The sequence below is a fragment of the Crinia signifera genome, chromosome 2 (genome assembly GCF_055691185.1).
Source record: "Crinia signifera chromosome 2, ASM5569118v1, whole genome shotgun sequence".
Taxonomy (NCBI): Eukaryota; Metazoa; Chordata; class Amphibia; order Anura; family Myobatrachidae; genus Crinia; species Crinia signifera.
This window is the reverse complement of record NC_139218.1, coordinates 268,752,094-268,779,442: the sequence shown is the minus strand read 5'-3', so window position 1 is coordinate 268,779,442 and position 27,349 is coordinate 268,752,094. Positions and strand designations below refer to the sequence as shown.

The following is a 27,349-nucleotide window of genomic DNA, read 5'->3' as shown; positions in this document are numbered from 1 at the left end:
GGCTGAAGTTCTTGGCTTCTGCGTCGTCTTTTGCCGAGAAGAATATGTTTTGGTATGTGCAATAATGACGCTGATCCACTTATTTTTTTTAATTTTTTTTTCTGAAGGTCAAATGTAATGAGCAACCTAATCGTGTAGAAATTTATGAGAAGACTGTAGAAGTATTGGAACCAGAGGTCACCAAACTGATGAATTTCATGTACTTTCAGGTACCTTTCCTGGGCTTCATAATTAATCAAACAAGTCTTTTTTTTGGTTATACATTTGCATTTTGATTAATGATGCATAAAGGCAGACAGAATGAATGAGCATATTTTATAAGGGTACTCTGCTCTACAGCCAGACAACCAGCAAGGGGTGGCTTTTGTGTATAGTGCACATAGGCGCTCATAATCCACACATACGTAGTGTTCATTCTAGAACCCGCCATCTTTGAAAACCCATGCAGTTCCTCTTCCCTGCCTGGGGTGTCACTGTCTGCTGTGGTGTTTCTAGCACGGGTATGGTTTGCATATCAGTGCTGATATACAGACCACACTGTGCTAGAATCACTACAGCAGACAGCGACACCCCAGGCAGGGAACAGGAACTGCATGGGTTTTCAAAGATAGCGGGTGCTAGAATGAACACTAATACTGTGTACTTTCCTTTTATCTAGCAGACTGAGCAGAGACTTGAGGTTCCACTCTGAATTGTGTTTGACCTGCAGCACAGTATGTGTGTAATCTCTTCTTCTATTTCATTTTGCTACCAGAGAAATGCTACGGAGCGCTTCTGCGCGGAAGTGAAGCGCTTGTGCCATGCAGAAAGAAGGAAAGACTTTGTGTCTGAAGCTTATTTACTGACACTTGGCAAATTCATCAATATGTTTGCAGTTTTGGATGAACTCAAAAACATGAAGTGCAGTGTAAAAAATGATCATTCTGCTTACAAGAGGTATGATGCTCCCCCTTCTATGTGCCTAATTGTCTCACAGGGGGCAGTGGTGTCCTGTGGTCTGCCTGTAAGCTGTAACGAGTGTGGTATAACAGATTGTGTTAATAAACAGTTACAGCATGAGATCTAGATGGATGTGACCGGTGCACACACAAATGGGACTTTAGCTGGTTACTCCATGAGAGATTTATGTTAGTTTAGACTACATTACAAGAATTAGCCTGACTTTGCTTATCTACAGTATCTTGTCATAGAATGTGCAGTACCACTGCGTGATTATAGAATGTGCAGTACCACTGTGTGATGATATGCACCAAGTCATGTGTTCCTTCCATACCTGCAGCAGCTTCAGATGATCTTACCTCTGTACATTTGTATTCATTCTGAAGGGCAGCACAGTTCCTGCGGAAAATGGCAGATCCACAGTCTATTCAGGAGTCTCAGAACCTTTCCATGTTTCTGGCCAATCACAATAAGATAACTCAGGTACATGCTCTTCCCACTTTGCTTTCAGTAATGTATTGTTGGCTTGCATCCTATAGTAAGCAATGTTCCTACAGAACGTAAGCCAGGATGATGAAGTTTAAGAATCAAGAGAATTTATCCGCTTCAAATTTGAGCTATTTATAGTTAATTATTTGTCACTACAGTGAGTAATTACAGTATATGGTAAATGTTAGTAAACCATTTGTAAATGACTCATAGGTGTTATATTGAAATAAAAAAAGTGAATCCACTGTAATGTATTGGGAACAGAGCATGATTATTAGCATTGGTGTCTAATATTAAAACAGTGGCAGTGGGTGTGCCTCCCCTATTTCAATTTTGGACTGTGCTGCAGGCCCATCCCCCTGGAGCCTCCCCTGATTGCTAGCACAGATGCATTATTTTAATGCCTTAACAGGAGGTGCTGAAATCCACCCCCCCCCCCCCCCCTTACTTCCCATAGCCACCTCCTTGTCACCCCCCAACAGCTGGTGAGCAACAGTTGTGTTCCAGATTGTACAGCTTTTTTTGTTTTCTTTAGAATTGATTGTAATATATACATATATACAAGTCTTAAAGCCCTTTTATGTCCTGCTTTTATATTGAGAGAGGCATACATAAATACCCCTTTCAGACTTAAAACCTGTGTCCAACGGGAGTTACTGAACAATGTTTCAAGCTGTTTCACAGACATTTGTTTAAACTAGAGATGTGCAGATCTGGATTGAGCCGGGTCTCAAAACTGGATCTTATTGGCTATCCAGCTGTCACATGTTTTGGAACAAAAACACAGCATCTAGCCAATAAGATCCCGTTTCATGATCTGGGTAAATCCGGATCTGCACATCTCTAGTTTATACAGCTGTCTGGGTCCAGGATATTGCTGGATTGTCCCATTGCGGCACTTGGAGATGACCTCATCCCAATGTGCATTTGATCTGGCACTTTCTCTGGGTGATGCTTTTCACACTGCAAACTGTCTGGATCTTCAGTGTCAGGCTGGGTGTGAAAGAGGTATTATATGAAAATCTATATTGCAGAATACAGGTACATTATTTGGACGGTTATTAGTGGTAAACGAATGGATCACTCACATGCTCATTTGTGGTCACATTGTTTTGCAGTCATTACAGCAGCAGCTGGAAGTCATTCCTGGCTATGAAGAGCTTCTCGCAGATATAGTGAACTTATGTGTGGACTACTATGACAACAAAATGTACCTGACACCTGGGGAGAAACACATGTTACTAAAAGTAAGGAACCAACACATACACATTGTATTGTCTATTGTGAGCATGTGATGGCAGATTGATTTTGTTCTGTATTATGCAATAACACAGCTCACCCAGCAGGTGTAAGATTGGATTGTGCTGTTTAATGTGTTTCTGCCAGCATGGAAGATTAGTGTTTTGCCAAGTTCATATTGATATCTCCTGAAAATTGAAGCGGTTATGTGGATGTAAAGGATAGTGTGAGATGTTCTGTCATAGGAAAGGAATGTGTTAAGTCATTATGTGACTGCTGCTTCCTGGGGGATTCTGAGTAATTGAAAACTACTGCAAAACATTACGTAGTGTAATACATCGACTTAAAGCTTGTCCTTTAATCTGTTCTAACAAGGAAAAATGCATGCCGAAGTTGGGGTTTCCTGGGACATGAGCCTGTACCTTACCATAGAGGTGTGGCCACTCTTTCATCAAAAGGCTGTACAATTTAGAGGGTAACTATTAAGGTATCACCTAAAAATACAGCCACTGACCATTATCTATTGCCTTTATTGGAGATGATTGACAGGGGATCTATTGGGGACTCTACCTGTGCTGGAATGCCAGCAACTGGTTTATTACTGCTGTTTTTAAATGATCCTTGCTACCTTATAAGCCACCAATACCCCTTTTACACCAGAGCCGCGACCCGGATTATTGCCGCTCCAGTCCGGGCCGGGGCTTGGTGTAAAAAGGCCAAAAAAAAATAACCCGGGTCCTGTTACCCGGTGTCCGACCCGGCAAATGTTCAGGGTCGGACACGGGGCTTCCCCGGAGTTAGGGGCCGTGTAAATGGGTAACCCGGGTCATCTGACCCATTTCCTCCAATCGGGGAGCCCCAACCTCCGGACCGCAGCGCCCTGAGGTCAGTCCAGAGGTTGGGCAGAGGCTGCGTACAGCCTCCGCTGCTGTCTGCGGTACTATGCAGACAGCAGCAGGGGGTGTCAGGCGGTGTTGTGGGGGTGACGGTCGGCGGGTTTCCCGGCGCTTGGAGATGTCATCTCCGTGCACCGGCTCAGGGCCCGAATTCACTGGCGTTCCCTACCCGGCATAATGCCTGGGGACGCTTTTGTAAAAGGGAACAACTGCTGGGTCCAAAAACCCGGGTGCGACCCGGTAGTTAAGGTGTAAAAGGGGTACTAGTTGCATTGCAACTGCTCACTAACTGCTCTGTACTGCTATTGTCATAAATAAATTGGGCTTTCTATTTGGCAACATTGTTTGCCACATTTTTTTTAAACTAACAGCGAGCTGATACACATGTTTCTTACTGTTTACCCACAAGTAGGAGTCCAGAGTGAGAATCCAACACTACAACAATAATATAATTGCATGCTAATGTGATACTGCAGTCGTGTACAGTGCCATTGTGCCCACATGGATTCACATGCTGCATACGCCACCTGGGGTGCATCTAATATGGCTTTTGCTGCAGACAGGAGCAGCTTAATTAAGTATATATATATTAATTGCTGTAGGAATTAGCTGCCTGTTGCATGATTCACCTGTTTGCCCGAAAGGTAAAAAGTCAACAAAAGTATACTTGTTGTTTGAGACAAGAAAGATTGTCAGAATGAAATGTTATTGCTCACAGAGAGGAAACATTGCAACAATCCAATCAGTATCAACTGCACATCATGGGCTAGATGTCCTAAGCATCAAAAAGCGCTAAAAGGGAGAGTGATAAACAACCAGCCAGTGAGCTCCTAACTGTCATTTTCCGACCCCGTCTGTAACATGGCAGTTAGAAGTTGATTGTCTTGTGCGTTTTCACATTCCACTTTATCGTTTTTTGAAAGCTTAGTACATCTGGCCCCCATCTAATTAAACATTCTATTGTGACCTTGATCAGAGATCTAGTAACTGCACTTTACAGATTTTCTGCAGGTTTGGTGCACTCTGGACTTTTAGATGTAGCTAGCTATATAATGTACAGAGGTGATTTAGGGGCCCAATTGTAATTCTGTAAAAAAGGAGAAAAGTTAGCGCTGGAACCAATGAGGATTTTATAAATAAAATAACATGTATTGGTACACATACATATTGAATCCATATAAAAATGAAGAAGTTAAAAACAATGCTCACTGCCCGCAGGGCCGCTTTTTAAACTATATTTTTTTTGGGGGGGGGGGATCCGTTCCTATTAATGCCGCCAGTTGGTAAAGCAAGGGGCCAGTCAATATGGCAGGGGATTGTATACTTCCCAAATCCAATAGATGTTAGATGGTAGGGTATAGTTACCGATGCAGTTCTTTGGTGGGTTCCTCTGGGAGATCTTTAAATCCTTTTAGGATAGCATAAGAGCTGTGTCATCCCTTGTTGATGGAACATGAGGAAGAGTCCACTTGTAGGGCTGGAATTGCAGGACACGGTCCACTGGTGAAGGCGGCTGGTTGGATCCCAAAGTAAAGTGCAAATGCGTGAAGTGGCAGTTGGGCTACTGACGAGTTTCGCTGTCACCCAAGGACAGCTTTTTGAAAAAGCTGTCCTTGGGTGACAGCGAAACGCGTCAGGAGCTGCTATATGGATTTTCGAAATATGCAATCCCCTGCCATATTGACTGGTCCCTTGCTTCACCAACTGGCGGCATTAATAGGAGCGGACCCCCCCCCCCACACACACACACACACACAAAAAAAAAAAAGTGGCCCTGCGGGTACATATGTATGTGTACCAAAAATTTTTATTTTATTTATAAAATCCTCATTGATTCCAGCGCTACCTTTTCTCCTTTTTTTCTTCTTTGTTTTTTGGGACCCACTCAGTCCCATTGGTAGCTGCTTTACAAAACACCCCTTACCAGCGCCCATATAGCTACCCAGTAGCTTCAGCCCTTTCAATTGTAATTCTGTGTCTAATGTCATTGTTTCTGTTTATTGCAATTTAGAGTTATAGGTTGTTAGATGTGGAAAGGTATTTTGACGCTTTACGGTTGTGCATGCTTAACTCACCGTTACTGTTAAATGTGATATTTCCTTCAACTTATTTGAAGGGTTCCTGAATAAACAAATCTCTGCACAATTCTGTAACCTACTAGTATTGCATTGTGTAGTAAAGTTATATATACAAGTTAATTCCTGAAAGGTTTCGTGATATTTACCTTGGTGGGTGTCACATTCTAAACGGTTTTCTTAAAAAAAAAAAAAAAAAATGTGTGTGTATCATTAAGTACCTGTGTTAAGAATGAGGATGATATGATTTGTCAAACTCACGTAGGCTTCTGTCTCAACGATGACCTCCTCGTTTGAGCTGAATCCTTTTTTTTTCCCCGCGACCCACGTTTTTAGGTTAGGGAACAGAAAGAAGTCGGACGAGTACTGTGGATGCGTCAACAATTCTTGGCGCAATTCATGCAATTTGGCCACAATAATTCCGGATGAGGGAGCCTGTGTATTGTCGTGGTGGGAAAAAACTAACCTATAAATCAATCTGAAATTTGGTATGGCGTTGTTTGAAAGATGGTAGTACACGATGGTAATACCAGCTTTCCTCAGCACCGCCATCTGTCTTTAAACACAGGTACTTATTGATCCACCCTCGTGTATACTGTAGTATAATTTTATTTTCTATCCAACATGTAGGCGGCCCTCAGAAATAAGCACACAGGAAAATGCTTATACCTGTACAGGTCAACGTTTTGGGTCGCGGGGAAAAAAAGGGACGACACCTTTATTTCATTGATTTAGTAGCATGAGGAATTGTAGTGGGAACTCTACTAAGCTGTGTGTAACAACTGTTGGCTATTTGGTGAACTAGAGGGAACTAAGCTGGCGGTGAGGAAGTGTTTCGGGAGCTTCACAGATTCAGTAAAGCAAAAAAAATGAAATAATTTTGTTTCTGGAGCAAACATTGTTGCTATGCAAGGGGAGCAAATACTTTTATATTCTTTCTCTGCAGGGTAAATACTACTTTCTTTTGCATTTAGCCCACAGATGTTAAGGTGCCCATACATTGGTTGACGTCCGATGTGATGCGCATTGAATCGGGCTATTGAATATGTTGCACATAGGATTAATTGTATGTGCAGTATTTAGAAGCACAACACTGATTCTTTTTATCACCCACGATGTATTGCATCCTTTTACATGTGATAAATCGTATGTAAAAATGGCACATTGAGTGCCAAATCGGATGCCAGCACTCCCGGGGAGCTTCCAGGGATGTTCAAGGCAAATCTGGATCTTGTGCATCAGACTAGTCGGAGCAGTGTATGGGGGCATACACACTGGGTTAAAACACCCAGTATGTATGCACCATGATGCTCGCTACATGTTATTTTTGCAGTGCAGCATGGTTTTGCCCTGTGCTAACAAAGCTGAATTAGGCCCAGAGTATGATCTTTAAGGAGAATATGTCTTTGTACACTAGCTACTTGTCCTTTAGTACTCATTTTGCAAGCAAAGAATTTGTGTGCATTTTTCATCATACTGTACATATCTCTATCCCATATAATAAGAGCCTAATGCTGCCAATCACCTCTGTGGTGTGCCGTTCCTGCAGACACACGTGCACACATGACCATTCCCTGGCTGCCAGCAGCTTCATCATTCTGAAGGTCTGGTAACTAGTTTCTAGCATAATTCCCTTATGCGTTGATAAACTTATAGTTTTTGTTTTTTAGGTAATGGGTTTTGGCTTGTACCTCATGGATGGAAGTCTGAGCAACATCTATAAACTGGATGCGAAGAAGAGAATAAACCTCACCAAAATAGACAAATTCTTTAAGGTAGAGCTAGAAAGTATGACTAATATGTTATGTGCTCTCAGAGTTAGCTGAATAAATGTGGTGTTGTGGGAACCAGGAGGTCCAGGCCGTGTTTTTACACACACGTGTGATTTACAAACCACAGAAATGCAAAAGCCGACCACATTTTTTTAATTGTTTTTGTGTGTGTGTGTACATTTTCATCTAGCTTTACTTGAAAAGAGGAGTTTTCTTAAGGTAGATATTTGTTATTAGGGGATGATTAATCTTAACCTTTTGAGTGCCAATATTTACCACAGGAAGGTTAACCTGCATTAGGTCGACTTATGAAAAATGTCGACATGGCTTTAGGTTGACAGTGTCAAAAAGTTGACACGATCATTAGGTCGACCTTGGGAAGGTTGACAGTCAAAAGGTCGACATGGGGTTTTCCTGGGTTTTTGTTTGTCCGGAATGTTGATAGTCGACACGGACACCATATCGGTGCGCTGCGTCCCTGCGCATGGCTCACTGCACTCGCCATGTTTCGGGCACACTATTATAATCTACCTCCGCGCCCTTGTGAATGGTAGGGCATGAAACACCGCCTGTCGGCACATGTTGGTTAAAAAAAAAGGTGAAAAACCTATGTCGACCTTTTGACTGTCAACCTTTCCCATTGTCGTCCTAAAGTCATGTCGGCCTTTTTCTTGTGTCTACCTAAGCGCTATCGACCTAATGCATGTCGACCTAGTGACAGTATACGCTTTTTTGCCCTTATATAACCATTGTGGTCTGTGGACCTTGCTGTGTTTAAATCACTATAGTTCTCTTTCATTAGCTAAATAACATCACTATACGGTTTTTATATTGAGCCGCTGTGTGGTGTGTAAGAGTACACCAAAAGTCGAGCACATACTTCGTTGCACATAGTGTAAACTAGAAGTTCTGTGCTCCTCTGTGTCCTTGTCGGGTAAGCAATGATTGTTGTGCCAATCTCTCCTCACATACTTATTGTATTTGGTATCACTCACTGATTTCTCAATGATAATTGCCAACTCTTTGTTTTTCATTCCCCTGATGAGCGCAGCAATTGCAGGTGGTGCCTCTGTTTGGTGACATGCAAATAGAACTGGCAAGATACATTAAAACGAGTGCACATTATGAGGATAATAAGTCCAGGTAAGCACCCTTCTTTTCATACTATAGACACAAGGCAGTATTCAATGCGGCCGGCGAGGGGGATAAAAGGCGGGGATCACCGAAAACAAGCGACCCTCGCCGTTTAAAATCCCCCCCCCCCCCATTGAGGTGGAAACTGCGTGTGCAGGGGGGGGGGGGGGTGTCAGTTGAATACTGACCGTGCAAGCAGTCAGCACTGCTCGCCATGACAGCTTGCAAAAAGCACTGTATATACCCCACAGACTACTTGACTGATTTTAACAAACATGTTTTATGTATTGCAACAATATATTGCAGACCTCTTTGTACCCTTCACACACTACTTAATGTCTTCATGTTACTTATTCCACAACTAACGTTCACAAGCATAATTATATTGTATGATTATTTTTTTAAATGTCTCTGTCATGAACTTTCTGTGGCTCCTTCTGAAACCACTCAATGTCTTTTCTCCCATCTTTCCCCCCAACCTGTATGCCACATAAAGCAAATCATATGAAAAAATGATAAAACATTCTTGCCTAAATGTTAATGTTTTTCTCTACTGTATCTCTAAAATATACAATTTCTAGGTGTATATATTATTTTGGTGTCTTGACAAATGTGCGGTTTACAAGTATGCTCAAACATTTGTTTTTCCATCTGTAATCCATACATTTTGTGTCTTTAGAAGAGGTTAGGGTTTTGTGAGTTGGTAATGCTCTTGCTGGTATTTTTAAACAGATGGACCTGCACATCATCCAGCAGCAGTCCTCAGTACAACATCTGTGAGCAGATGATCCAGATTAGGGAAGACCACATGCGTTTTATCTCAGAGCTGGCCCGGTACAGCAATAGCGAGGTGGGTTTTGACGAGCATTTCGTTGTTTTCTTGGCAATATAGATCCATTACAAAAAATGGCAATTTTATAACAATTCTACTAGTTACCTGCTTGTTAAAATGATGGAATAACATAACATAATGTCAGCACTTGCGGCTGTTTGCACCGAACGGAGCTGGAATTACTCAGTCAGATGCCACCAGTGCGCAACAAAAACGACTTCTCTCCATTACAGTGAGGAGCAGTGTCAGCAGTTTATTATATACGTTAAATCATTTCCAGATGCTTAGAAACAGATGAAATTCTATGTAAGGGTCAGTAATTATGCATAAATACAGTGTCCTTAGACCACAGAATGATGAGCTATTTTTATAGAGGTGTTTCAGAGTCGTTTAAAGAAATAACAGCCAAATGAATTTCTACGGTTGTATATTAGACCATTTCATTAACTGTTTTTATTTTTCCTACCTTCTATTAGGTGGTGACTGGGTCTGGTCGCCAGGAAGCCAAAAAGACTGATGCAGAGTACCGGAAGCTCTTTGACTTGTCCTTACAAGGACTACAGCTCTTGTCTCAGTGGAGTGCACATGTGATGGAAGTGGTAAGTCTAAGGAAACAACTATTTGCTGGGCCCTATGGAGAGCTACAACCCCGTAGGCTGGCCATACATCAGAACGACCTGGTCATATGCAGGTCGGAAGTGCAGTCAAACAAGTGATCGTATGTGCTTTAGAAGCACATACAATCTGCTTGTGACCACAATGGAAGCCATCGGATAAGACGTGCAGCACGTCTGATCCGAACGGCAACCTCTCGACCCGTGGGGCCGTGCATCATGCGCACTGTGCAGGCGACCCGTCAAAATTGTGCGATCATGTGCACATTGTGCGGTAGTATGGCCAGCTTTAGACACCACTTGGACCCCAGAAGGAATACCGTTATGGCAGCCCATAGTAGAAGTTGTCACTTTTTCTGGCCATCTTCTCTCTCACGTGTAGGTATGCATAAGGTGTATTGGGGTGTTGGCTCTTCAGTGGCATCGATACATATCTGTTGTGTGTTTTGTGCAGATCCTCATCCTCTGTAATGCAGTGGTCATATACTTCCTTCATTTCTCAGTCTGGGAATGAGAGTGCATCCAAGGCTAAACTAAAGCTGTGTACACACGGGGGCGATAGGGGTTGGAATCGCTGGAAAGATGATCACATGCGACCATATTGTCAGTGATGGGAGTGTGCCCCGGCGATAAATCGACGGGTGCGCGCTCCTGTTTTCAGCCCCGTTCTAAACGCTGGCTGATTACCTCTGCAGCACCGCCGGCAGAGGTTCCCTTTCATCAGCGACCATCTCTGGTCGCTGATGAAAAGGAGAAACTGAGCAATATATTGCTCAGCCATATATTGCTAGCAATATATGGCTGAGCAATATATCTCCCCCGTGTGTACGGGGCTTAAGAGAGGCATTGTAAACCTCCTTCTCCAGCGGTTACTCCAAATGGCTTCATGTCCAGTTTAGGTGGTATGCACTGTGTGCAGCATGTGAGAGGGAGAGACGAGCAGTCCTCGACCACTGTTTGCACATACTAAGGTGTTAGATAACCTTGCCCTAGTTTCCTTTCTTCCAGAGTAGGAAGACTCCAGTCGCTCTCTGGGTGTTGCAAGCGCATTGATATTCTTTCAGTGCGACCAGGAATTGAGAGATATTTATGAAATGTAAATTTATTTTCAAAGACCATCAGAGGTGCTGGTCAACTTTTTAACTACCATGTATTATTTATTAACAGTTATTTATATAGAGCATACATATTCCTCAGCGCTTTACAGAGAATAGTTGAACAATCACATCTGTCCCTGCCCCAGTGGAGCCTACGCTCTATATACCCTACCACATGTATACATGCACACATTCATTCTAGGGTTAATTTTATTGGGAGCCAATTAACCTACCAGTATATTTTTTTAATTTTGGGAATCGAACCCATGCACTCAGTGCTGTGAGGCAGTAATGCTAACCATTACACCATCAGTGCATGTTTCTACATTGGCTCAGTGCTGTCTGTCCCTGCACATGTATGTTGCTCTTTTGGAAGACTGCAGCTGAGCAGCAGAGGAACCGGTCAGTCTTGTCATGTGAGGATGGATACCAGCAAGACTTGATTAGCAGAAGGAATATGTTTCTCCAGAAGTTATTACAGCTGACTTTTGTTTGCATTAGGTGCCACTTTATTTCTTGTAACTTACAAATTAATTTGTTCCAAAATATATTGACTCTATAAGGTTCTCCCCCATGTTGGCTGGTGTTTTAGCTTTTTTATATTATATACTGTATATTTTTTTTAATCATGGATACATTATATTGAGAAATAGATTCTATGATTGGATCCTTTGAGATAATGGGGGGCATCTTATTGCTGGTGGTAGTTTACTCACAAAAAAAAGGTAAAATATGATATTATCGGGTTATCCTGTTGTAGCCAGTTTTTACAATGCGGTGAACTACCGGCTTTTGGCTCATAATACATGGGATCTGGGATAAGTTCACAGACCTATGTGTTCTGGCCAAAAAGACATGTCTCCTGGGCCTACTAATCAGGGATAATCCTGATCCGTTAGCTGTGGTAATTAAATGCGGCTAGTAGGATATCCCTGAGTTCATTTTTTTTTTCTTTTTTTATATCAGTATTCATGGAAGCTTGTTCACCCAACTGATAAATATTCCAATAAGGACTGCCCAGATAATGCTGAAGAATACGAGCGAGCCACTCGCTACAACTACACCAGTGAGGAAAAATTTGCTTTAGTGGAGGTATGTAATAATAATACTTTTATTTCTAAAGTCCTTTTCTTCATTAGAACTCCAATAAACATGTCTGTCTTATTGGTTGATCATTTGATGTGTCAATATCTGCAATGCCGGCAGCTAACTTTATGCTTGGATTTTGTAGGATTATTATTTTTATTTAAACGGTAATAAGTCAAGCAAGGAGTGTATCATTTGTTAAACTAGCAACCTAGAGTTGCATTTAACTCTATAGAGGCTTATTTCAATGCACAAGCAGCGTTGCAATTTCCAAAAGTTAATGCGAATGCAATTCTATAATGTTCTGAATGGCACATTCATGGAAATGTGCCATTTGAGGTAAAGAAAATTTAAGGCACTTTAATTATTGATATTGCTGTACAGTAGAATTGATCTGATACTTGACAGTATTTGGGGTTATCTATTGTTTAATTATTACAGCACGCTTTTATAAGCAGACACTTTGTATACAGATGAAGCCTGATCTCGTGTCTGTGTGTTCCATCTCTATGTAGGTGATTGCCATGATTAAAGGTCTGCAAGTACTGATGTGCCGGATGGAGAGTGTATTTAACCATGCGATTCGCCATACTATATACGCAGCATTGCAGGATTTTGCGCAGATCACCTTACGTGAGCCACTAAGACAAGCTATTAAGAAAAAGAAAAATGTGATCCAAAGGTGAGCACGGTCCTAAATATTATGTCAAATACATGGCATAACGGTTTCAGCCCACATTGTATCCTTCACCATCATTTATTTTTCCTACTGAAAATTTAAATAGTGTTATCAATAATTAGCTTTATCAGAAATTACCTCAAAAGGTAATTTGGTAGTTTTATTGCAGTTAAAACTATATATTTGGTCTAATTTTTCTTTTGTTTTTATGAACTGGGGTTTTTGTTGTGATGAATCCAATTTCTATGTCCGATTTATGTTTTTCTGTTCCATTATTCAGCCTGTCCATGCAGATTCAGTATTATGATTTTTTTTTATTATTTTTTTTTCGTTCATCTTGCACAGATTGTGGGCAGCGATACAAACCCAGAAACATACTTTGCATTTACTGTCCATATAGGGGTGGGGATACAGGTAGTTTTTAGCCTTTGAAACTTACATAAACTACAAAAAAGGCTCTATGACCCCAATTGTTTCACCCAATGTAACATTAATTATATGTGTTACAAAATGTAATTGGTTGCAGGGACTTTCTTTGATTTTTTATTTTTTTTTTCCCTGATCAATAGGCACCATATATCGTGGCCATATCTAGAAGTGTCTGAGCAATGACCTGGGGAGTCACAGTCTGTGCCCCATGACCCTCTACCTGTGGCTTGCTAGGAAACACTACTGCCTAGTCTACTGGAGCATCCAAGGGATGCTCTGGGCAGGAAGCCTGTGCAGCTGCCCTGAGTGCACTTAGGATGCTCTGGTCAGAGCTTTAAATTCCAGAACCCATGACCTCACCTCCCAAGCATGACATCATGATGGCAGTGTCACGAGTTTATGGTGCAGTACCTGTACAGTGCACCCTGTTACTGTGCTGCTAGATGAAGGTTGAAGAGTAATGCACTTATTCCAACTACATTATGTATAAAGTTGCATTCTTTTTTAGGAGGACAGGGAGGGTTTGTGCTGCTCAATTTGTTTTGTGCAATAATAGCGGTATGCAGTCAATAGGTTGAGTGTAATTATGCTGTTAGTCAATAGGTCGACCATTATTAGTCGACCTATTGACATGCATTGGGTCGACATGGTCAAAAGCTTGTTTTGGTTTGTCTTAAGGTCCATACACACTGGGCGACTATGCCCAGCCTGTATGGACAGCGATGACCGCTGTCATCGCTGCGGGGAAAGCCACTCAGTGCCTACACACTGAGTGGCTTTCCCCCTGCCTGGCACCGACGGAGGGGAGGGGGGGGTGGGGTTGCATAGCGGAGCGCTATGCAAAGCCATCCTGCATCCTGGTATAAGCAGCAGATGAACGGTTTTCCTGGCGATGTTGCGGGAGCTTGCAGCAGCGCTCACCACTCATCGCCGGGCCATACACACTGAGCGGCTTTGATCTGAAAACCTGCTGTTTTGAGCGACTTTCAGCTCAGTCGCCCAGTGTGTATGGCCTAATAGTACTATGATACTTTTGGGGGTATTCAATTTTTGGCTGCTCATTTCGCCGGGCACAAATAGTGTCAGTTTCCGACATTATTCAGTCGAATGTCATTCGAGCTATTCAATGTGGGCTCCATTCTTCAAACTGGGGGGATATATTGCACTAGCCAGAAAGTCCCGGCCTTGGCAAAAACAGGTGCTGAAAGTCAGAAATGGTTGCAAATTCGGCAGTCCAATGGCAATTTCCGACCATACATTTGCCTCTGCATGGAAACAAACCTGTGGCAGGCGAGTCCTGGCCGGGATTGAATACTGTCAGCCGCTATTTCCGCCCGGTGAAAATAGTGGCCGGGATTGAATATCCCAAAATGTGTTCCTCATGGTCTGCAGGCATTGGTACATTTGCTTGACTTTGTGATTAGACCATATCCAAACAACCACATAAATATTGTTTCACAGAGCAATATATGGCTCAAAAAATGAAAACAGGTAAATGATGACACATTTGTATCTCTTTTATCAAGCAATTTTGCTTTATGTTAAAATAGACAATATAGTTGTTAAATGCATTTCTAATAAATTCCACTCTTTTAGTGTGCTACAGGCAATCAGGAAGACAGTCTGTGACTGGGGTGCGGGGTGTGAACCATTTAATGACCCTGCGCTCAGAGGTGAGAAAGACCCCAAAACTGGTTTTGACATCAAAGTTCAGAGACGTGCAGTTGGACCATCCAGCACTCAGGTACTACACCCACACTTATTTAGTGAGCTACACATAGGTTCCCTAGCAGAATGTTATTGTGCATTGCTGGGAGATGATGTAAAGGAGTTACAGGAGTTGTCTTTGCTTTTCTAAAATTTAAGTACATTAATGATAGTTGTATCTTTTGTGGTACAGCAACTGTGTAATCCCATGTTAAGCTTAGGTGCTATCAGTGGTACACAGCTGACCAGGAAATAGTTGTTTACTTGTCTACACTGCCACCTAATGTAGTGCATGTTTTTGAATCAACCCATTGATATGGCCGCAGTTAGTGTGAACAAGTAGAGTAATCAAAGCCCCGTCCATTGCTCCTGTCCCTCTCACCCCCTGCGACACCTCCCAGAACACTATTTTTTAGCTATTGCTGTGAAACTAACCACAGTTCCCTGGGGAAAAATGTTTGCTTGGAGCAGCCCCAGAGAGTACTGCGTGTTTATGTTCCAACTTTAAAGTTTATAATTCGTTAAAATCGTCCCTTGGCTGATATTTTGTAATGTACTGGACAGGGTAGACCATGACCTATTTAATAACATTTAAATTCTGGATACATTTGAGTGGTGGGCCTTTGTCGCATGTATTAATGGACATGCATGTTCTTAATTCTTAGCCATTATGAATTTTTACTTAATTGTATTTAATGTTGAATGTTTTTTTTTAATTGCTATTAATTTTGCCTTTGTTTTTTTTTTATTAACTTAAAATGATGGCGGGAGACGGGAATGAAGTGATTTCAGCTGCTTCAGTTAATTCAAGAATGACACGGTTAATCTTACCAGTGATCCAATCGATTACCACCAATGTTTTCTTCTTTGTTTTGTTTTTCTGCTTTGCTTTTGCTGGCTGGAAGTGATGTGCAGCTCGCTGGGCATAGTTCTGCAATCTTTTGTGTGTTGCTTACCTGCTAACGACTCGTGCTCTTATTTTACTCTGGTAACTATACTTGGCAATCTGCAAATTCGGAAAATTTGCTGCTGCATGCATTTGGCTTTCTCACACAAACTTATCTGTTATAGCTTGTTGTGTCGGCCTACTTTCTGTAACGTAGAAGCGGTAACAGTAGATCCCAGATAACCACCTTTTTTTTTTTTTTTTTTTACACTTTAACTTTATTATTGCTACCAAAAATGACATAACCACTTCCCTAGAGTTGCATTCTCCCCTCACCAGAGCTGCATGGCCTTCTGGCCTTCTTTTACTCAAGACCCCATCTTTCATCTCCCATCCTTGGCAAATAACTTGTGTGGACTAATAAGAAGTCACAGTCCTGGAGATTGTAGCTTTCTATTGGTCTTCCTACTCGCACCTACATTTTTGCAGTAATATTAAATATGATTTTTGGGGTCCAGTAGTAGAGAAAATGAGGAGCCAGAGAAACCTGCTTCAGCAAGCTTTACTAAGGCTACGCTTAGAGGAAACAGTCGCTCAGTGACCATTTAATCAAGTCAATAAACAGGTGATCTTGAAACCAAAGCACTTATTTTAACTGTCACAACATTTTCAACACAAGGCCAATTTTAAAGTTTGTTCTAAAGAATAAATAAATGCAAGTCATTCTGGACACAGTTTTGTTTCCCTAACACACTAATCTAATGTCCTTTCTGCTTTCCTCCTTCTATCACTCCCCCCGTGTTCTTGGCCTATTTTCCCCTCCGCCGGTTTTCAGCTCTTCTTGGTGCGTACAATGGCAGAGTCTCTGAACTCTGCAGAGCTGTTCAAACAGCTCAAGTCTCTGGGGATGGAAAAGTTGTTGCTTGTGATTAAAAAGTTTCTGAGGCAGTCCTACACCTATCCAACTCTTTTAAACTTTGGTGGTAAGCCGATATCTACTTATTACACTGTTTAAAGTGAAATGTTTGTGTACCTGTGTATATTTCATTTTCGCACTTGCTGAACGGAAAAGTGCTCAACATTTATTCAGGTTATGGTTTCATGACATTTATTAATAGAGATGAATCTGCATGAACTCCTTCTCCTGTCCCGGACGTCATATGGATAAAAGGTGCACATGTGCTTCTTGAAGTGTAACCATGATCAACACAGGTTGGAAAATGCAGCCTATCACCAAGGGTTGAGACCACTAATGCCACTGGTGTCACTGGTTCAACTGCATTCTTGTGAATATTTGTTCACCCTTCAACTTGTGTAGTCCATGGGTACTAGATTAAGTATGTGCCTCTACTATATGTGGTCTCTCCTCAACTACATCTGTACCAGGTGTAGGTTAAATGGAAAGACTATCTCTAAAGACACTGGGCCTGATAATATTTTGGAGGTAAAACAAAAAAAAGCAAGTAACTTTGGAACAAACCACTTGCCATGCAAGGGGAGCACATACATTATATATTTTTTTCTGTGCAGGGCAAACACTGGCTGCCTTTGTATGTGGACCAGGCTCCATTTTGACACTACAATTTAGATGTCAGTAGGGCGCCCACCCAAATGTAAATCTATCTGCAGATGTAACATCTGCCCCACCTGCAGTGCAAAATGGGATTGCCCAGGTGCACAATTACTGGGGTTTGTTTTGCTTTACTTCCAAATCAGAACCAAGTCCGCTGTTTTTGTACTTTAATGTTCTGTTTATATACATATTTTTTCTTATACTTTTGTTTTTCCATCTGTGAATGCCTTTCCTTTGAAATGACGCAGCTGTACATGGTGAGAACCATGCTAGAGTCACTCATTGCTGAAAAAAGCGGTTCCAAGAAAACGCTGAGAAGTAGCCTAGAGGGCCCCACCATATTGGACATAGAAAAATTTCACCGTGAATCATTCTTCTACACACACTTGCTTAATTTCAGTGGTAAGATTATGGTGTGAACGGTGTGCTGCCGGAATGTCCTCACAACACCTTGTCACCCCAAGGCCAGACGTGTGCTTACTGTCACTCCTGCTGCATGAAGTCATTTGTTCTGTACTGACGCTTCCCACTGCAATAGTTCTGCATGGTTTCACTACATCTCGTTAACTATGTAGAAATAATTCAACCATTCTTTGCTGATGAGTGAATATATTCATTTGATTGTCAATGTAAAAAAAAAAAAAAGCTTGCAAACAGGGCTGAGTATTACCCCCTGCTTATAGGCCACCCTTCACATGTGTGGGTATTGTCTTTCCACAAATCTAAGCTGAACTGTCCATTCTTGGACATAAGATAAAGGAGATTGCATTAAACTGCATGGTAAAACTGAAAACAATATATAGATATATATATATATATGTAAGAATGTACGCATTAACCCATGTACGCCTAGTGGATGAACAAATGAGATTTTCCCTGCAAATTGGCACTCAAGGATTATGCCATCCCTATCCCAAATAGACTGTCTGCTTTGTAGGTGACTTTCCTAAACTCCTCTATACTGTGCTGCATATTTTAATTAAGGTTAAGTTGCTGATATGCAACAGGGACTGGTCAAATATCTCCTCAGCAGGAGAACTTTTTTTTTCTCCTATTTTTTTTCCCTATGCAATAAACTGAGCATAATCCCTTTTTCCTGAGAAGAAATTGAATTAAAGTTTAAGTATTATTTGATATTGAAACCCCAAAGCAGATCCGTATGTGCTTGTGTATTGGTCCTTTACAGCATATACACACTGTTCTACTTCGCCATTCATTTTGTTTTTTTGCTTGCCTATTTGGTGGTGACTACCGTGTATGCTTGTGGTGAAGTGAACATGTCATTTACACATTCTGCACAGCATGTCATCTATGCGAAACACAACATTGATTCCTGACAAAGTTTTAGAAGTGCCTAAAGTGCAAATGCTCTTTTAGTTTTGTCCAACAATGTGGAAACGTAATATAACTTACTGAGTAAATCTTTTGCATGGATACAAGCAACTTTTTGATTTAGATATTGAGATATTTACGTGTAATTATTATTTAGTATGGTCTTTGTTGTAGTAACAAGTCGGAGCCTCTGCAACATATTGGTTTAAAATGAAGTGTTTGGATTTACTAAAAAGCCCATATACAGCTGAGCGGTTTTATTGGGTTAGCAGGCTATGGGCTAACTTCTGACCTGATTGCAGATGACTGCTAGTGGTTAGACCAGATAAAAAGAAAATCCGCCCTGTGTAATCTGTGAGTGAAATGTGAAAATATCACAACTAGTATCCTGTCGTACATTCCCAATCAAATGATTTTTCCAGTCTGTTTCAATGTGAGTAAGTCTGACCCTTCCGCAGCTCTGCGACAGAGACAGGCTGATTGAGGATGTTGCTGACGTCACACCCTCCTTTAAATGCCTGGGCACATGTATGTTTTTTCAGACACTTTGAGAATACGGCAGATGTTCACCTCCAAATGCCGACTTCCTGTCCATCCAATTGCGATTTCAATATTTCTGCTGCTGTTTTAGCATGCGCACAACAATCTGTATGTCATGTGCAGTCATTCGTTAATTGAATGGATTGCAAATTTGCACATCACCGATCAACTCTGAATCAGGCCTCATATCTCTAACTATAAAAGGCCGCTTGCAGACAGTGGCCTTGCTGCACATTCCTGGCTATGGCTTTGCTGTCTGTAACAGGGTGTAAACCTCAACACCAGGCACAGGATCTGTACACTGGCAATACAAAAATGTTCATTATATAGCCACACAATGGGGCAGATGTATTCAGCCTTAACAAGAGATGCAAGGGTGATAAAGAGAGATAAACGTCCAGCCAATCACCTGATAACTGCCATGTTACAGGTCGGGTTTGAAAAAAGTCAGTAGGGATCTGATTGGCTGGAGGCTTTTCTCTTTATCATCCTTGCATTTATCTCTTGTCAAGGCTTAATACATCTGCCCCATTATCACAATAGTGGATCTTCTGAGATATCTTTTATATAATGACCCTAGTATAAATCCTATTCACCTTTCACTCTGAAAATTGCCCCTTTACTACGTAGCGTAATTTATTTAATGTACTTTAAAAAAAAAATGAATTTATTACTCCTTAGCTCCCAAATATTGCCTAAATCAGAGCTGGGCAACACCGGCCCTCCAGATGTTGATGAACTACACATCCCAGCATGCCTTGCATCAGTTTCAGCATGGCCACATAGCAAAACTAATGCAAAGCATCCTGGGATGTGTAGTTCATTAACATCTGGAGGGCCGGTGTTGCCCAGCCCTGGTCTAAATAATACTGCTGCATAGTTATATCTCCTGGATATCTTGCAGTATCCATGCAAAGACATAGCACATTAACACCTTTGTAACCACTACCATCTTATGTTGTTCATTGCTCTGTGATAAAATCCCACCAATGTTTGACTAATTGTTTGATATGTTCTTTGCTTCCTCCTTAAGACACCTTACAGCATTGTTGTGACCTCTCCCAGCTGTGGTTTAGAGAGTTTTTCTTGGAACTGACCATGGGCCGCAGAATTCAGTTTCCCATTGACATGTCTATGCCTTGGATTTTGACTGACCACATCCTAGAGACTAAGGAGGCATCAATGATGGAGTAAGGCCTGCTTATGTTTTACTGTACTCTGAGAGATACTGTAGACTTATAGTACTTTGAAGTTTTCGAACCATGGTGTATAATATACTGTACGATGGGACATGGATCTTTGAGCAGATGCTTTAAATATGTTTCTTACTATGGTTAGGTTCTGATAGAAGTTTCAGAGTCTTGAGCATATTATTAACCCTTTGAGTGCCAAGGGAATTTGACAAATAGGTGTAAAAAATGGCAAGCAAACCTTTTTATTCATCATAATGACCTGTAATGCTTACCTTTTTTTGTTTTTTTTGCACAACATTTTTTATTTGAATTTATATAACAAAGCAATGCTGGCATTTTTTAGGCACAGATGTTGGCACTGAAAGGGTTAATACATACTGGGCGGTATTCAATGAGCCTGATTCGCCATGTTTTTATGGCAAATTTGTGCTGTTTGGCGAATTTTTGACAAAAACGGTGAATCACCCTATTCAATGACCACATGGCGAATACATTTGAAGGTTTTTTCGCCATGATTCACCGAGTAGCAATCACTATCTTTTTATGGTGAAGTGGAATGTTAACTTTTAAAATAAAGTGTTTTGTTTTTTTCATTTGGTGTAAAAAAATCAGGAATTTTATTCTGAGGGGCATGCTATTTTTATTCATGTGCTATAAGCACATGAATATATATTTAATTTTAAAAAAAAATATATGTATTTTTTTTTTTACACAGCAGCCAGCAGGGGGCGCCGGAGCCGAGCCGCTCATTACATATTCATATATTCACTGCACCCGATCGTTACGATCGGGTGTAGTGAATATACGCGGTCCCCTGCTGGCACCCCGGGGGGGCAGCCTGTGCTGCCTGGCATCCGGGGAGCCCACCTCCCCCCCACAAACGTTCTGGGGCAGGCAGAGAGACTTCCATCTCTCTGCCTGCCACCGTCCTCAGGCTCCCTGCGGCGTTCGCCGCAGGAGCTCATATTCGCCGGTCAGGGGCAGCGAGCCCCTGACTCGTTGAATACCGGAGCCGGCGAGGCTCCGGAACGTGGCGAATGTGCAGTGAATCCTAAAAAGGATTCGCTGCACCTCGCAGGTATTCTCATTGAATACCGCCCATACTGTATTGCAGAGGAAGTTGAAAAGGGTAGGCAAAATGTAAAAAAAAGCCAAATATTGATAGTTATACCCCTTTCACACTGCACTTGTTAAACTGTATATTGCCGTTTTATTTCCCCTTTCAAAACGTTTAAGGCTGCAGTGGGAACGTGCCAGAGTTGATTTACCGGTTAAAGATAACCGGTATTTCAAAATAGCAGAGTCCTACACGTTTCATAGCCGTTTTTTATGCAGTGAGAATGGCTCTGAAACGGTATTTAGTAAAAACAACAGATTACAAACCTGTGATAGGCTGTCCCCTGCATTCTGCCTTGAAACGTGTTCATGGGATTAAACGGGTTGACTGATGTAAATGGTACTTAAACGGTATTTAAACCGGTAATCTACTGCAATGTGAAGTCTCATACCCGTTTTCAGTACCGTTTAAAAATACCGTTTTTTAAAACGTTTTGGCAATGTGAAAGCGGTATAAATGAATACTGTATGAATGTAAATAAAACAAATCAATGTGTTAAATGTTTTATATAAATGTAATTTATGATGTAATATTTGAAAATACAGTAATTTCTGTATTTTTCTTCTAGGTATGTTCTTTATTCGCTGGATCTATATAATGACAGTGCACATTATGCCCTCACAAAATTTAAAAAACAATTCCTCTACGATGAGATTGAGGCTGAAGTAAGTTAACCTTTTTTATTACGTGTGTGTATATATATATATATATATATATATATATATATATATATATATATATATATATATATATATATATATATATATATATATATATATGTAGCCCGCTGCTTCCCCTGCACCCTGTCACACCAGAGCAGTGGGCAGTGTGGCTGTGACATGCAGGAGCAGTGGAAGCGTCTGTTTAGGACATAGAGGCAAGCCCACTCTCAGACTTCAGGACCTGCAGTCAGTGGATGGGGCTGCTAACGCTGATTGCTGGAGTCCTGCTCACACATCCAGACTTTGCCCATGGCCTCTCTAGCCACTGCATCGGTACCTGAAATTCCCTAGGGAGCCCGTGTGCTGCTAGCTGGAGAGGTGATATGTGGCTGACCACTTGAGGCTCCGCCATAGGACCCGCCACGCCGACTGCTGCAGCCTCCGTGATCCCACAGCTGCGGGCTTAGTTAGGGAGAGTGGGTAAGGAAACGAAACAAAAGGGGATGGGGGAGGGGGAGGGCCGAGGTGCACTGGGCTACTTTGACAGCAGATGAGAAGGCATACTCCAATCAACACAATAAAACATGTATATATAGTTAGTTTGTAAAGTTGTGGAGGTGCTCCCAGGGAGAAGGGTAAATGTAGACAAAAAAGTAGGATATCCAAGAGAGGATATCTAAGAAGTCTCCCGGGTGGGGCACAGCCTTCTAAGGTTCAATAACTGTTAAGACTAAATTTTATTAGTTAAAACGTGACCCTATAGTGGGTCAGGGTGGACAAAAAAGACAAAGACAGAGACAAACGGATAACACTTTTACCAATGATAATATGAGAAAGTAGTGAAATATAATGGATTCCTATTATAACTTATATATTCTCTATGTCTGTGGATAGGAAGAGGAAATTACCTCTAAATGCAAATAACAGCGAATAAATACTCTAAATGATCCTATCAGACAAGAGAGTGCCTCCGCTAGCCATGCATGTTCTCAAAATTGATAATGAATGCAGATGCTCCCTGTAATGAACGGTAATGAATTAATGAATTAATGAATTAAGAAATTAAGAAATGCCACCAAGATATCGGTGGGTAGGAGAAATATAAAGAGGATTAGTAAAGTACCTGAGTATTTTGGGGTGCTAAGGGAGTGGCTGCTGCCTGTGCATGTGACAAATGTCAGTGAATGCACAGTTGAGCGGACCCCGAGAGCATCACAGGTATCAGAATGTAGGTGAGATGGTTTCTGCTGTTTTCAGGGGTGACCTGCCTGGCTCTGTTATCAATTAGACAGTGCAGAGTCGGGTCTCGGGTCCCCTGTAAATGAGAGAACCTTGAGTGGATACGACAAGATAGAGGGTACTCCCTCACTTGATTCCAGGTGTATGCTGCTATCCTCTGTGTGCAGAAATAACTGCAGAGGTTGAGCGATACTTCCCGGGTGGTGAGGTTTAGAAGGAAGTATAGATTCCTGGAGATCCCACTATGCGCTGCTGGTGGTATCATGCAAGAAATAGAAGGCAGATAGTAGAGAAGAAAGATACTGATTTAACAAAATGTTACACAAATAGTGGATTCAGATCTGTAGCGAAAGTTAATTGATAACACTGTAACACTTTAAATAATAGGCATCAACTTGGTGCTGTTATGGGCTGATCCCTCAGAGCACTTATGGCGTTGTGCCCAAGCTGGGCCGTCAGTGCTATATGTGTGGATAGCAGAATTTTTTGATATGCCTATAAACGTAAAAGACAGTTTAATTAACCATGCAGCGCTCGAATTATACAGGATGCTGATATCTATCTTCACCTGGGCACAGTGCTGCTATGGGCTGATGTGGTTTTATAGAATTGAAGCAGAATGTACCACAATCCTATTGATAATAGATATATGACTTTTGGTGCAGCTATGAGCTAATATAGTTGCCCACCTTGTGACAGATTATATAGCAAATATTAGGTTAATACCTGTGGAGCTGAGCGATATAAAGATTACTGCTGTAGGCTAATGATCATATAAGCGCTAAACAGATTAAATAGCAATTTAAAAGTGATGCCAAATAGTTTCATGGGCTTGAAGCAGAATGTACCACAATCCTATTGATAATAAATATATGATTTTTAATGCGACTATAAACTAATATAGTTGACCACCTTGTGACAGATTATATAGCAAATATTAGGTTGATACCTGTGGAGCTGAGCGATACAAAGATTATTGCTGTAGGCTAATAATCATATAAGCGCTAAACAGATTAAATAGCAAAAAAGTGATGCCCCTGTGGGCTGATACACTCACGATACTGGACCCCAGGCAATTTCTCACGCAGGCAGGAAAGGATCACAGTAGTGGATCCAAGTAGGATGGGACACACTTGAGGCAGGGAGAGAGGCACTGGTGTCTGGGCGATGATGTTCAGTGTATCGGTACCCACAGTGGGGGTGTGTGTCGCCGTTCTGTCCCTGCGTTGGGGTCTCACAGTTATTACTGTGAACTTGAGCGGGACCCGGCAGAGGTGGTTAAGGTGTAGATGCCGCGATCCCACAGGCAGCACTGAGTGTCCAGGCACAGCCGTCGGGAAGTGACCTGGCTGCAGGAGCTCGTGCTGCGGGTGTCCTTAGGCAGAGAGAGTTAGCTGTCAGTATCGCAGCCTCACGGGCAGTGCTGAGTGTCCCGTCAGAGCCAGCGGGAGGCAGCTTGCGTGTAGAGGCTAGTGCTGCGGGCGTCCTGGGGCAAAGATAGTTTGGAGATATAAATGTTTTGCCGCGATCTCCCTGACAGCGCTGTATATCCAGTCAAAGCCGACGAAGGGTAGCTTGAAAGCAAAAGCTTGTGCTGCGGGCGTCCTGGGGCAGCTAGTCCTTGTGAGGCTGAGACAGCCGGTAATGAGAACCGGCAGTGTGGCAGGGAGCCGCTGGTAGAATTGTCCGTGAGTTCTGAGGGTTGATCAATAAATGTATAAGGGAGCAAATGGCAGGTAAATGGGGCGGAGGGGGGTCCCGCTTGTGCACAGCGGGGACCAGTCCGAGACGTACGTTTCACCAGAGGCTTTCTCAATCGGAGTGCAGGTGTGCCTGGCCGCCCTTTATTTAAATGATAGCTGGCCAATCCTCAGTGGGGGCAGGTAGGGGATGGGAGGGGTTTGAGACTATGGGAAATGCGATGTTACAGTTTGAAAGTGCTCAAGACAAATTGGGTATTTGCAATTGGTAGATACTATTAAAGTACTGTTACTTTTAGATGAGACAATGAAGAAATAAAAATGAAATAAATTAATTAATAAATGGAAAACAATAAAATATTTATTGGAAAACACTGAAGTTTAATTGAATAAAAGAAAACTTGATAATAAGACTGGATTGTTAGTGAAAGGGAAAAAGTGGTAGGAGATAAATTATTCTAGGTGTGGGCAGAGAAAATTGATGTATATGTAAGAGTGGTAATTCTTGGTGAAAAAACACTGTAAAACAAGTGTGAAAAGCGTGCAAATCAATGTATAAATCCTATGGTGATAGAATAGTGAGACTGTGTAGTGCATATGTATTATGTGTATGGATGAAAAAAGGGGGGGGAAAAGGGGGGGGAAGGGAGAGGGGAAAAGGGGAAAAAAAAAGGGGGGTGAAAAAGTTATTATGTGTAAGGTGTGAGAATAAGATGGGTGGCAATCGTATGGCAACGCAAATATATATGGTATGCATATAGAGTGTGAAGTGATATGGCAAGGAACTATAGTAGATATTGTGTGGGGTGAATGGTATAGTACATAATATGTACTAGAGGTAGGTACAATGAATAATTGTATATTATATATACTGGTGACACAATTGTGTGTGAGAAATGTGGGAATGTGAGGAAGACTAGTTGCACAATAGTGCATTCTATTGTATTAGAGTATGTTGTTGTGGTGTGTATGTGCTGGGCAAAGAATAGTGTAAGTGAGATGACATGATGATTGTACTGTGAAAAAACATGGTAATGATATAATGGCCAAGTGGAGGGGAGCATTGATAATAGGAAAATAATTAACAGAGATAGGATGTTAATAAAAGCATGAGTGAATGGGTATAGGACTCTGTAGAATGAAGTGAATATAAATCAGATAGGGGAGAGTCTAATGTTGGGGTATGAATTTATTCGCCCAGAAAGACTCCATAATTAATAAATTCATTTAGGCCCGTTGGGGTCACTGAGTTCAGTTTGAAAGTCCAGCTGCTTTCTTTCTTTAAAAGTTCCTTGGTGGCGTCCCCTCCTCTGATACCTAGATGTAATTGTTCTAGTCCGAAGGCCTTCAGGTTTTTGGGTGATCCTCCATGGTGTCTATGAAAGTGGCGGGCCACAGATGTCAATTTTTTAAATTTATTGAGGTCTGTGCTTGCGTTGCGAATGTTGCCTACATGTTCCAACAATCTCTGTTTGAAGGAGCGCGTAGTCATGCCCACATATCTTAGATTGCATTGGCATTCAAGGCAATAGACCAGATTTTTGGTTTCACAGTTGAAATAGTGAGCAATTTTGATCTGTTTACCAAATCTGTCCGTTACCTGTGTCCTCTTATCCAGAAATTCACAAGCTTTACAGTGGCCACAAGGATAAGTACCAATTGCTTTAGGTGGTGTAGGTTTCTTGTGCTTTGAAAGGTGACTTTGAACAAGTTTGTCATGTAAGTTTGGTGCCCTACGCCAACTGAAGTTCGGACGATCACCCAATGCCATCATGAGTGTGTCATCATTGAGGAGGATGGGCCAGTGTTTTAAAAGAATTCTCTGGAGCTCCTGCCATTCATTACAAAAATTACTAATGAAACGTATGGGTTGCTGGAGTTCCTTAGTCCGATTTTGTGGGAAGATCAGGGTTTGTCTGTCAAGTGTACGAGCATGATGTTTAGCGTTCTTGATGCTTCTCTTGCTATACCCCCGATTAAGCAGTCTATTGGTCAATTCTTGACTTTTACTGTCATATGTCTGAGTGTCAGTACAGTTCCTGCGAAGTCGCAGGAATTCCCCTTTGGGCAGGTTTTTTATGGTTGGAGGAAAGTGGGAGCTCTCATGATGGAGGAGGCT

The 27,349-nt window shown here is 41.7% G+C and overlaps 1 protein-coding gene across 3 annotated transcripts in view; it reads left to right on the top strand.

Annotated features, from left to right (window-relative positions):
- CYFIP1 (cytoplasmic FMR1 interacting protein 1) overlaps window positions 1-27,349 on the top strand; it is a 123,615-nt gene that overhangs the window by 21,539 nt on the left and 74,727 nt on the right. The window contains exons 5-18 of one of the 3 annotated variants that reach the window (XM_083168595.1): window positions 108-209; window positions 755-936; window positions 1,326-1,422; window positions 2,547-2,675; window positions 7,309-7,413; window positions 8,462-8,553; window positions 9,277-9,394; window positions 9,853-9,975; window positions 12,054-12,179; window positions 12,689-12,855; window positions 14,878-15,025; window positions 16,710-16,857; window positions 20,353-20,509; window positions 22,198-22,294. In XM_083168595.1, coding sequence (XP_083024721.1) covers window positions 108-209; window positions 755-936; window positions 1,326-1,422; window positions 2,547-2,675; window positions 7,309-7,413; window positions 8,462-8,553; window positions 9,277-9,394; window positions 9,853-9,975; window positions 12,054-12,179; window positions 12,689-12,855; window positions 14,878-15,025; window positions 16,710-16,857; window positions 20,353-20,509; window positions 22,198-22,294 — 1,791 coding nt within the window. Of the gene's footprint in view, window positions 1-107; window positions 210-754; window positions 937-1,325; window positions 1,423-2,546; window positions 2,676-7,308; window positions 7,414-8,461; window positions 8,554-9,276; window positions 9,395-9,852; window positions 9,976-12,053; window positions 12,180-12,688; window positions 12,856-14,877; window positions 15,026-15,917; window positions 15,977-16,709; window positions 16,858-17,695; window positions 17,850-20,352; window positions 20,510-22,197; window positions 22,295-27,349 lie in introns of those variants that run through there. The other 2 variants (XM_083168594.1, XM_083168596.1) reach the window with 2 other exon arrangements.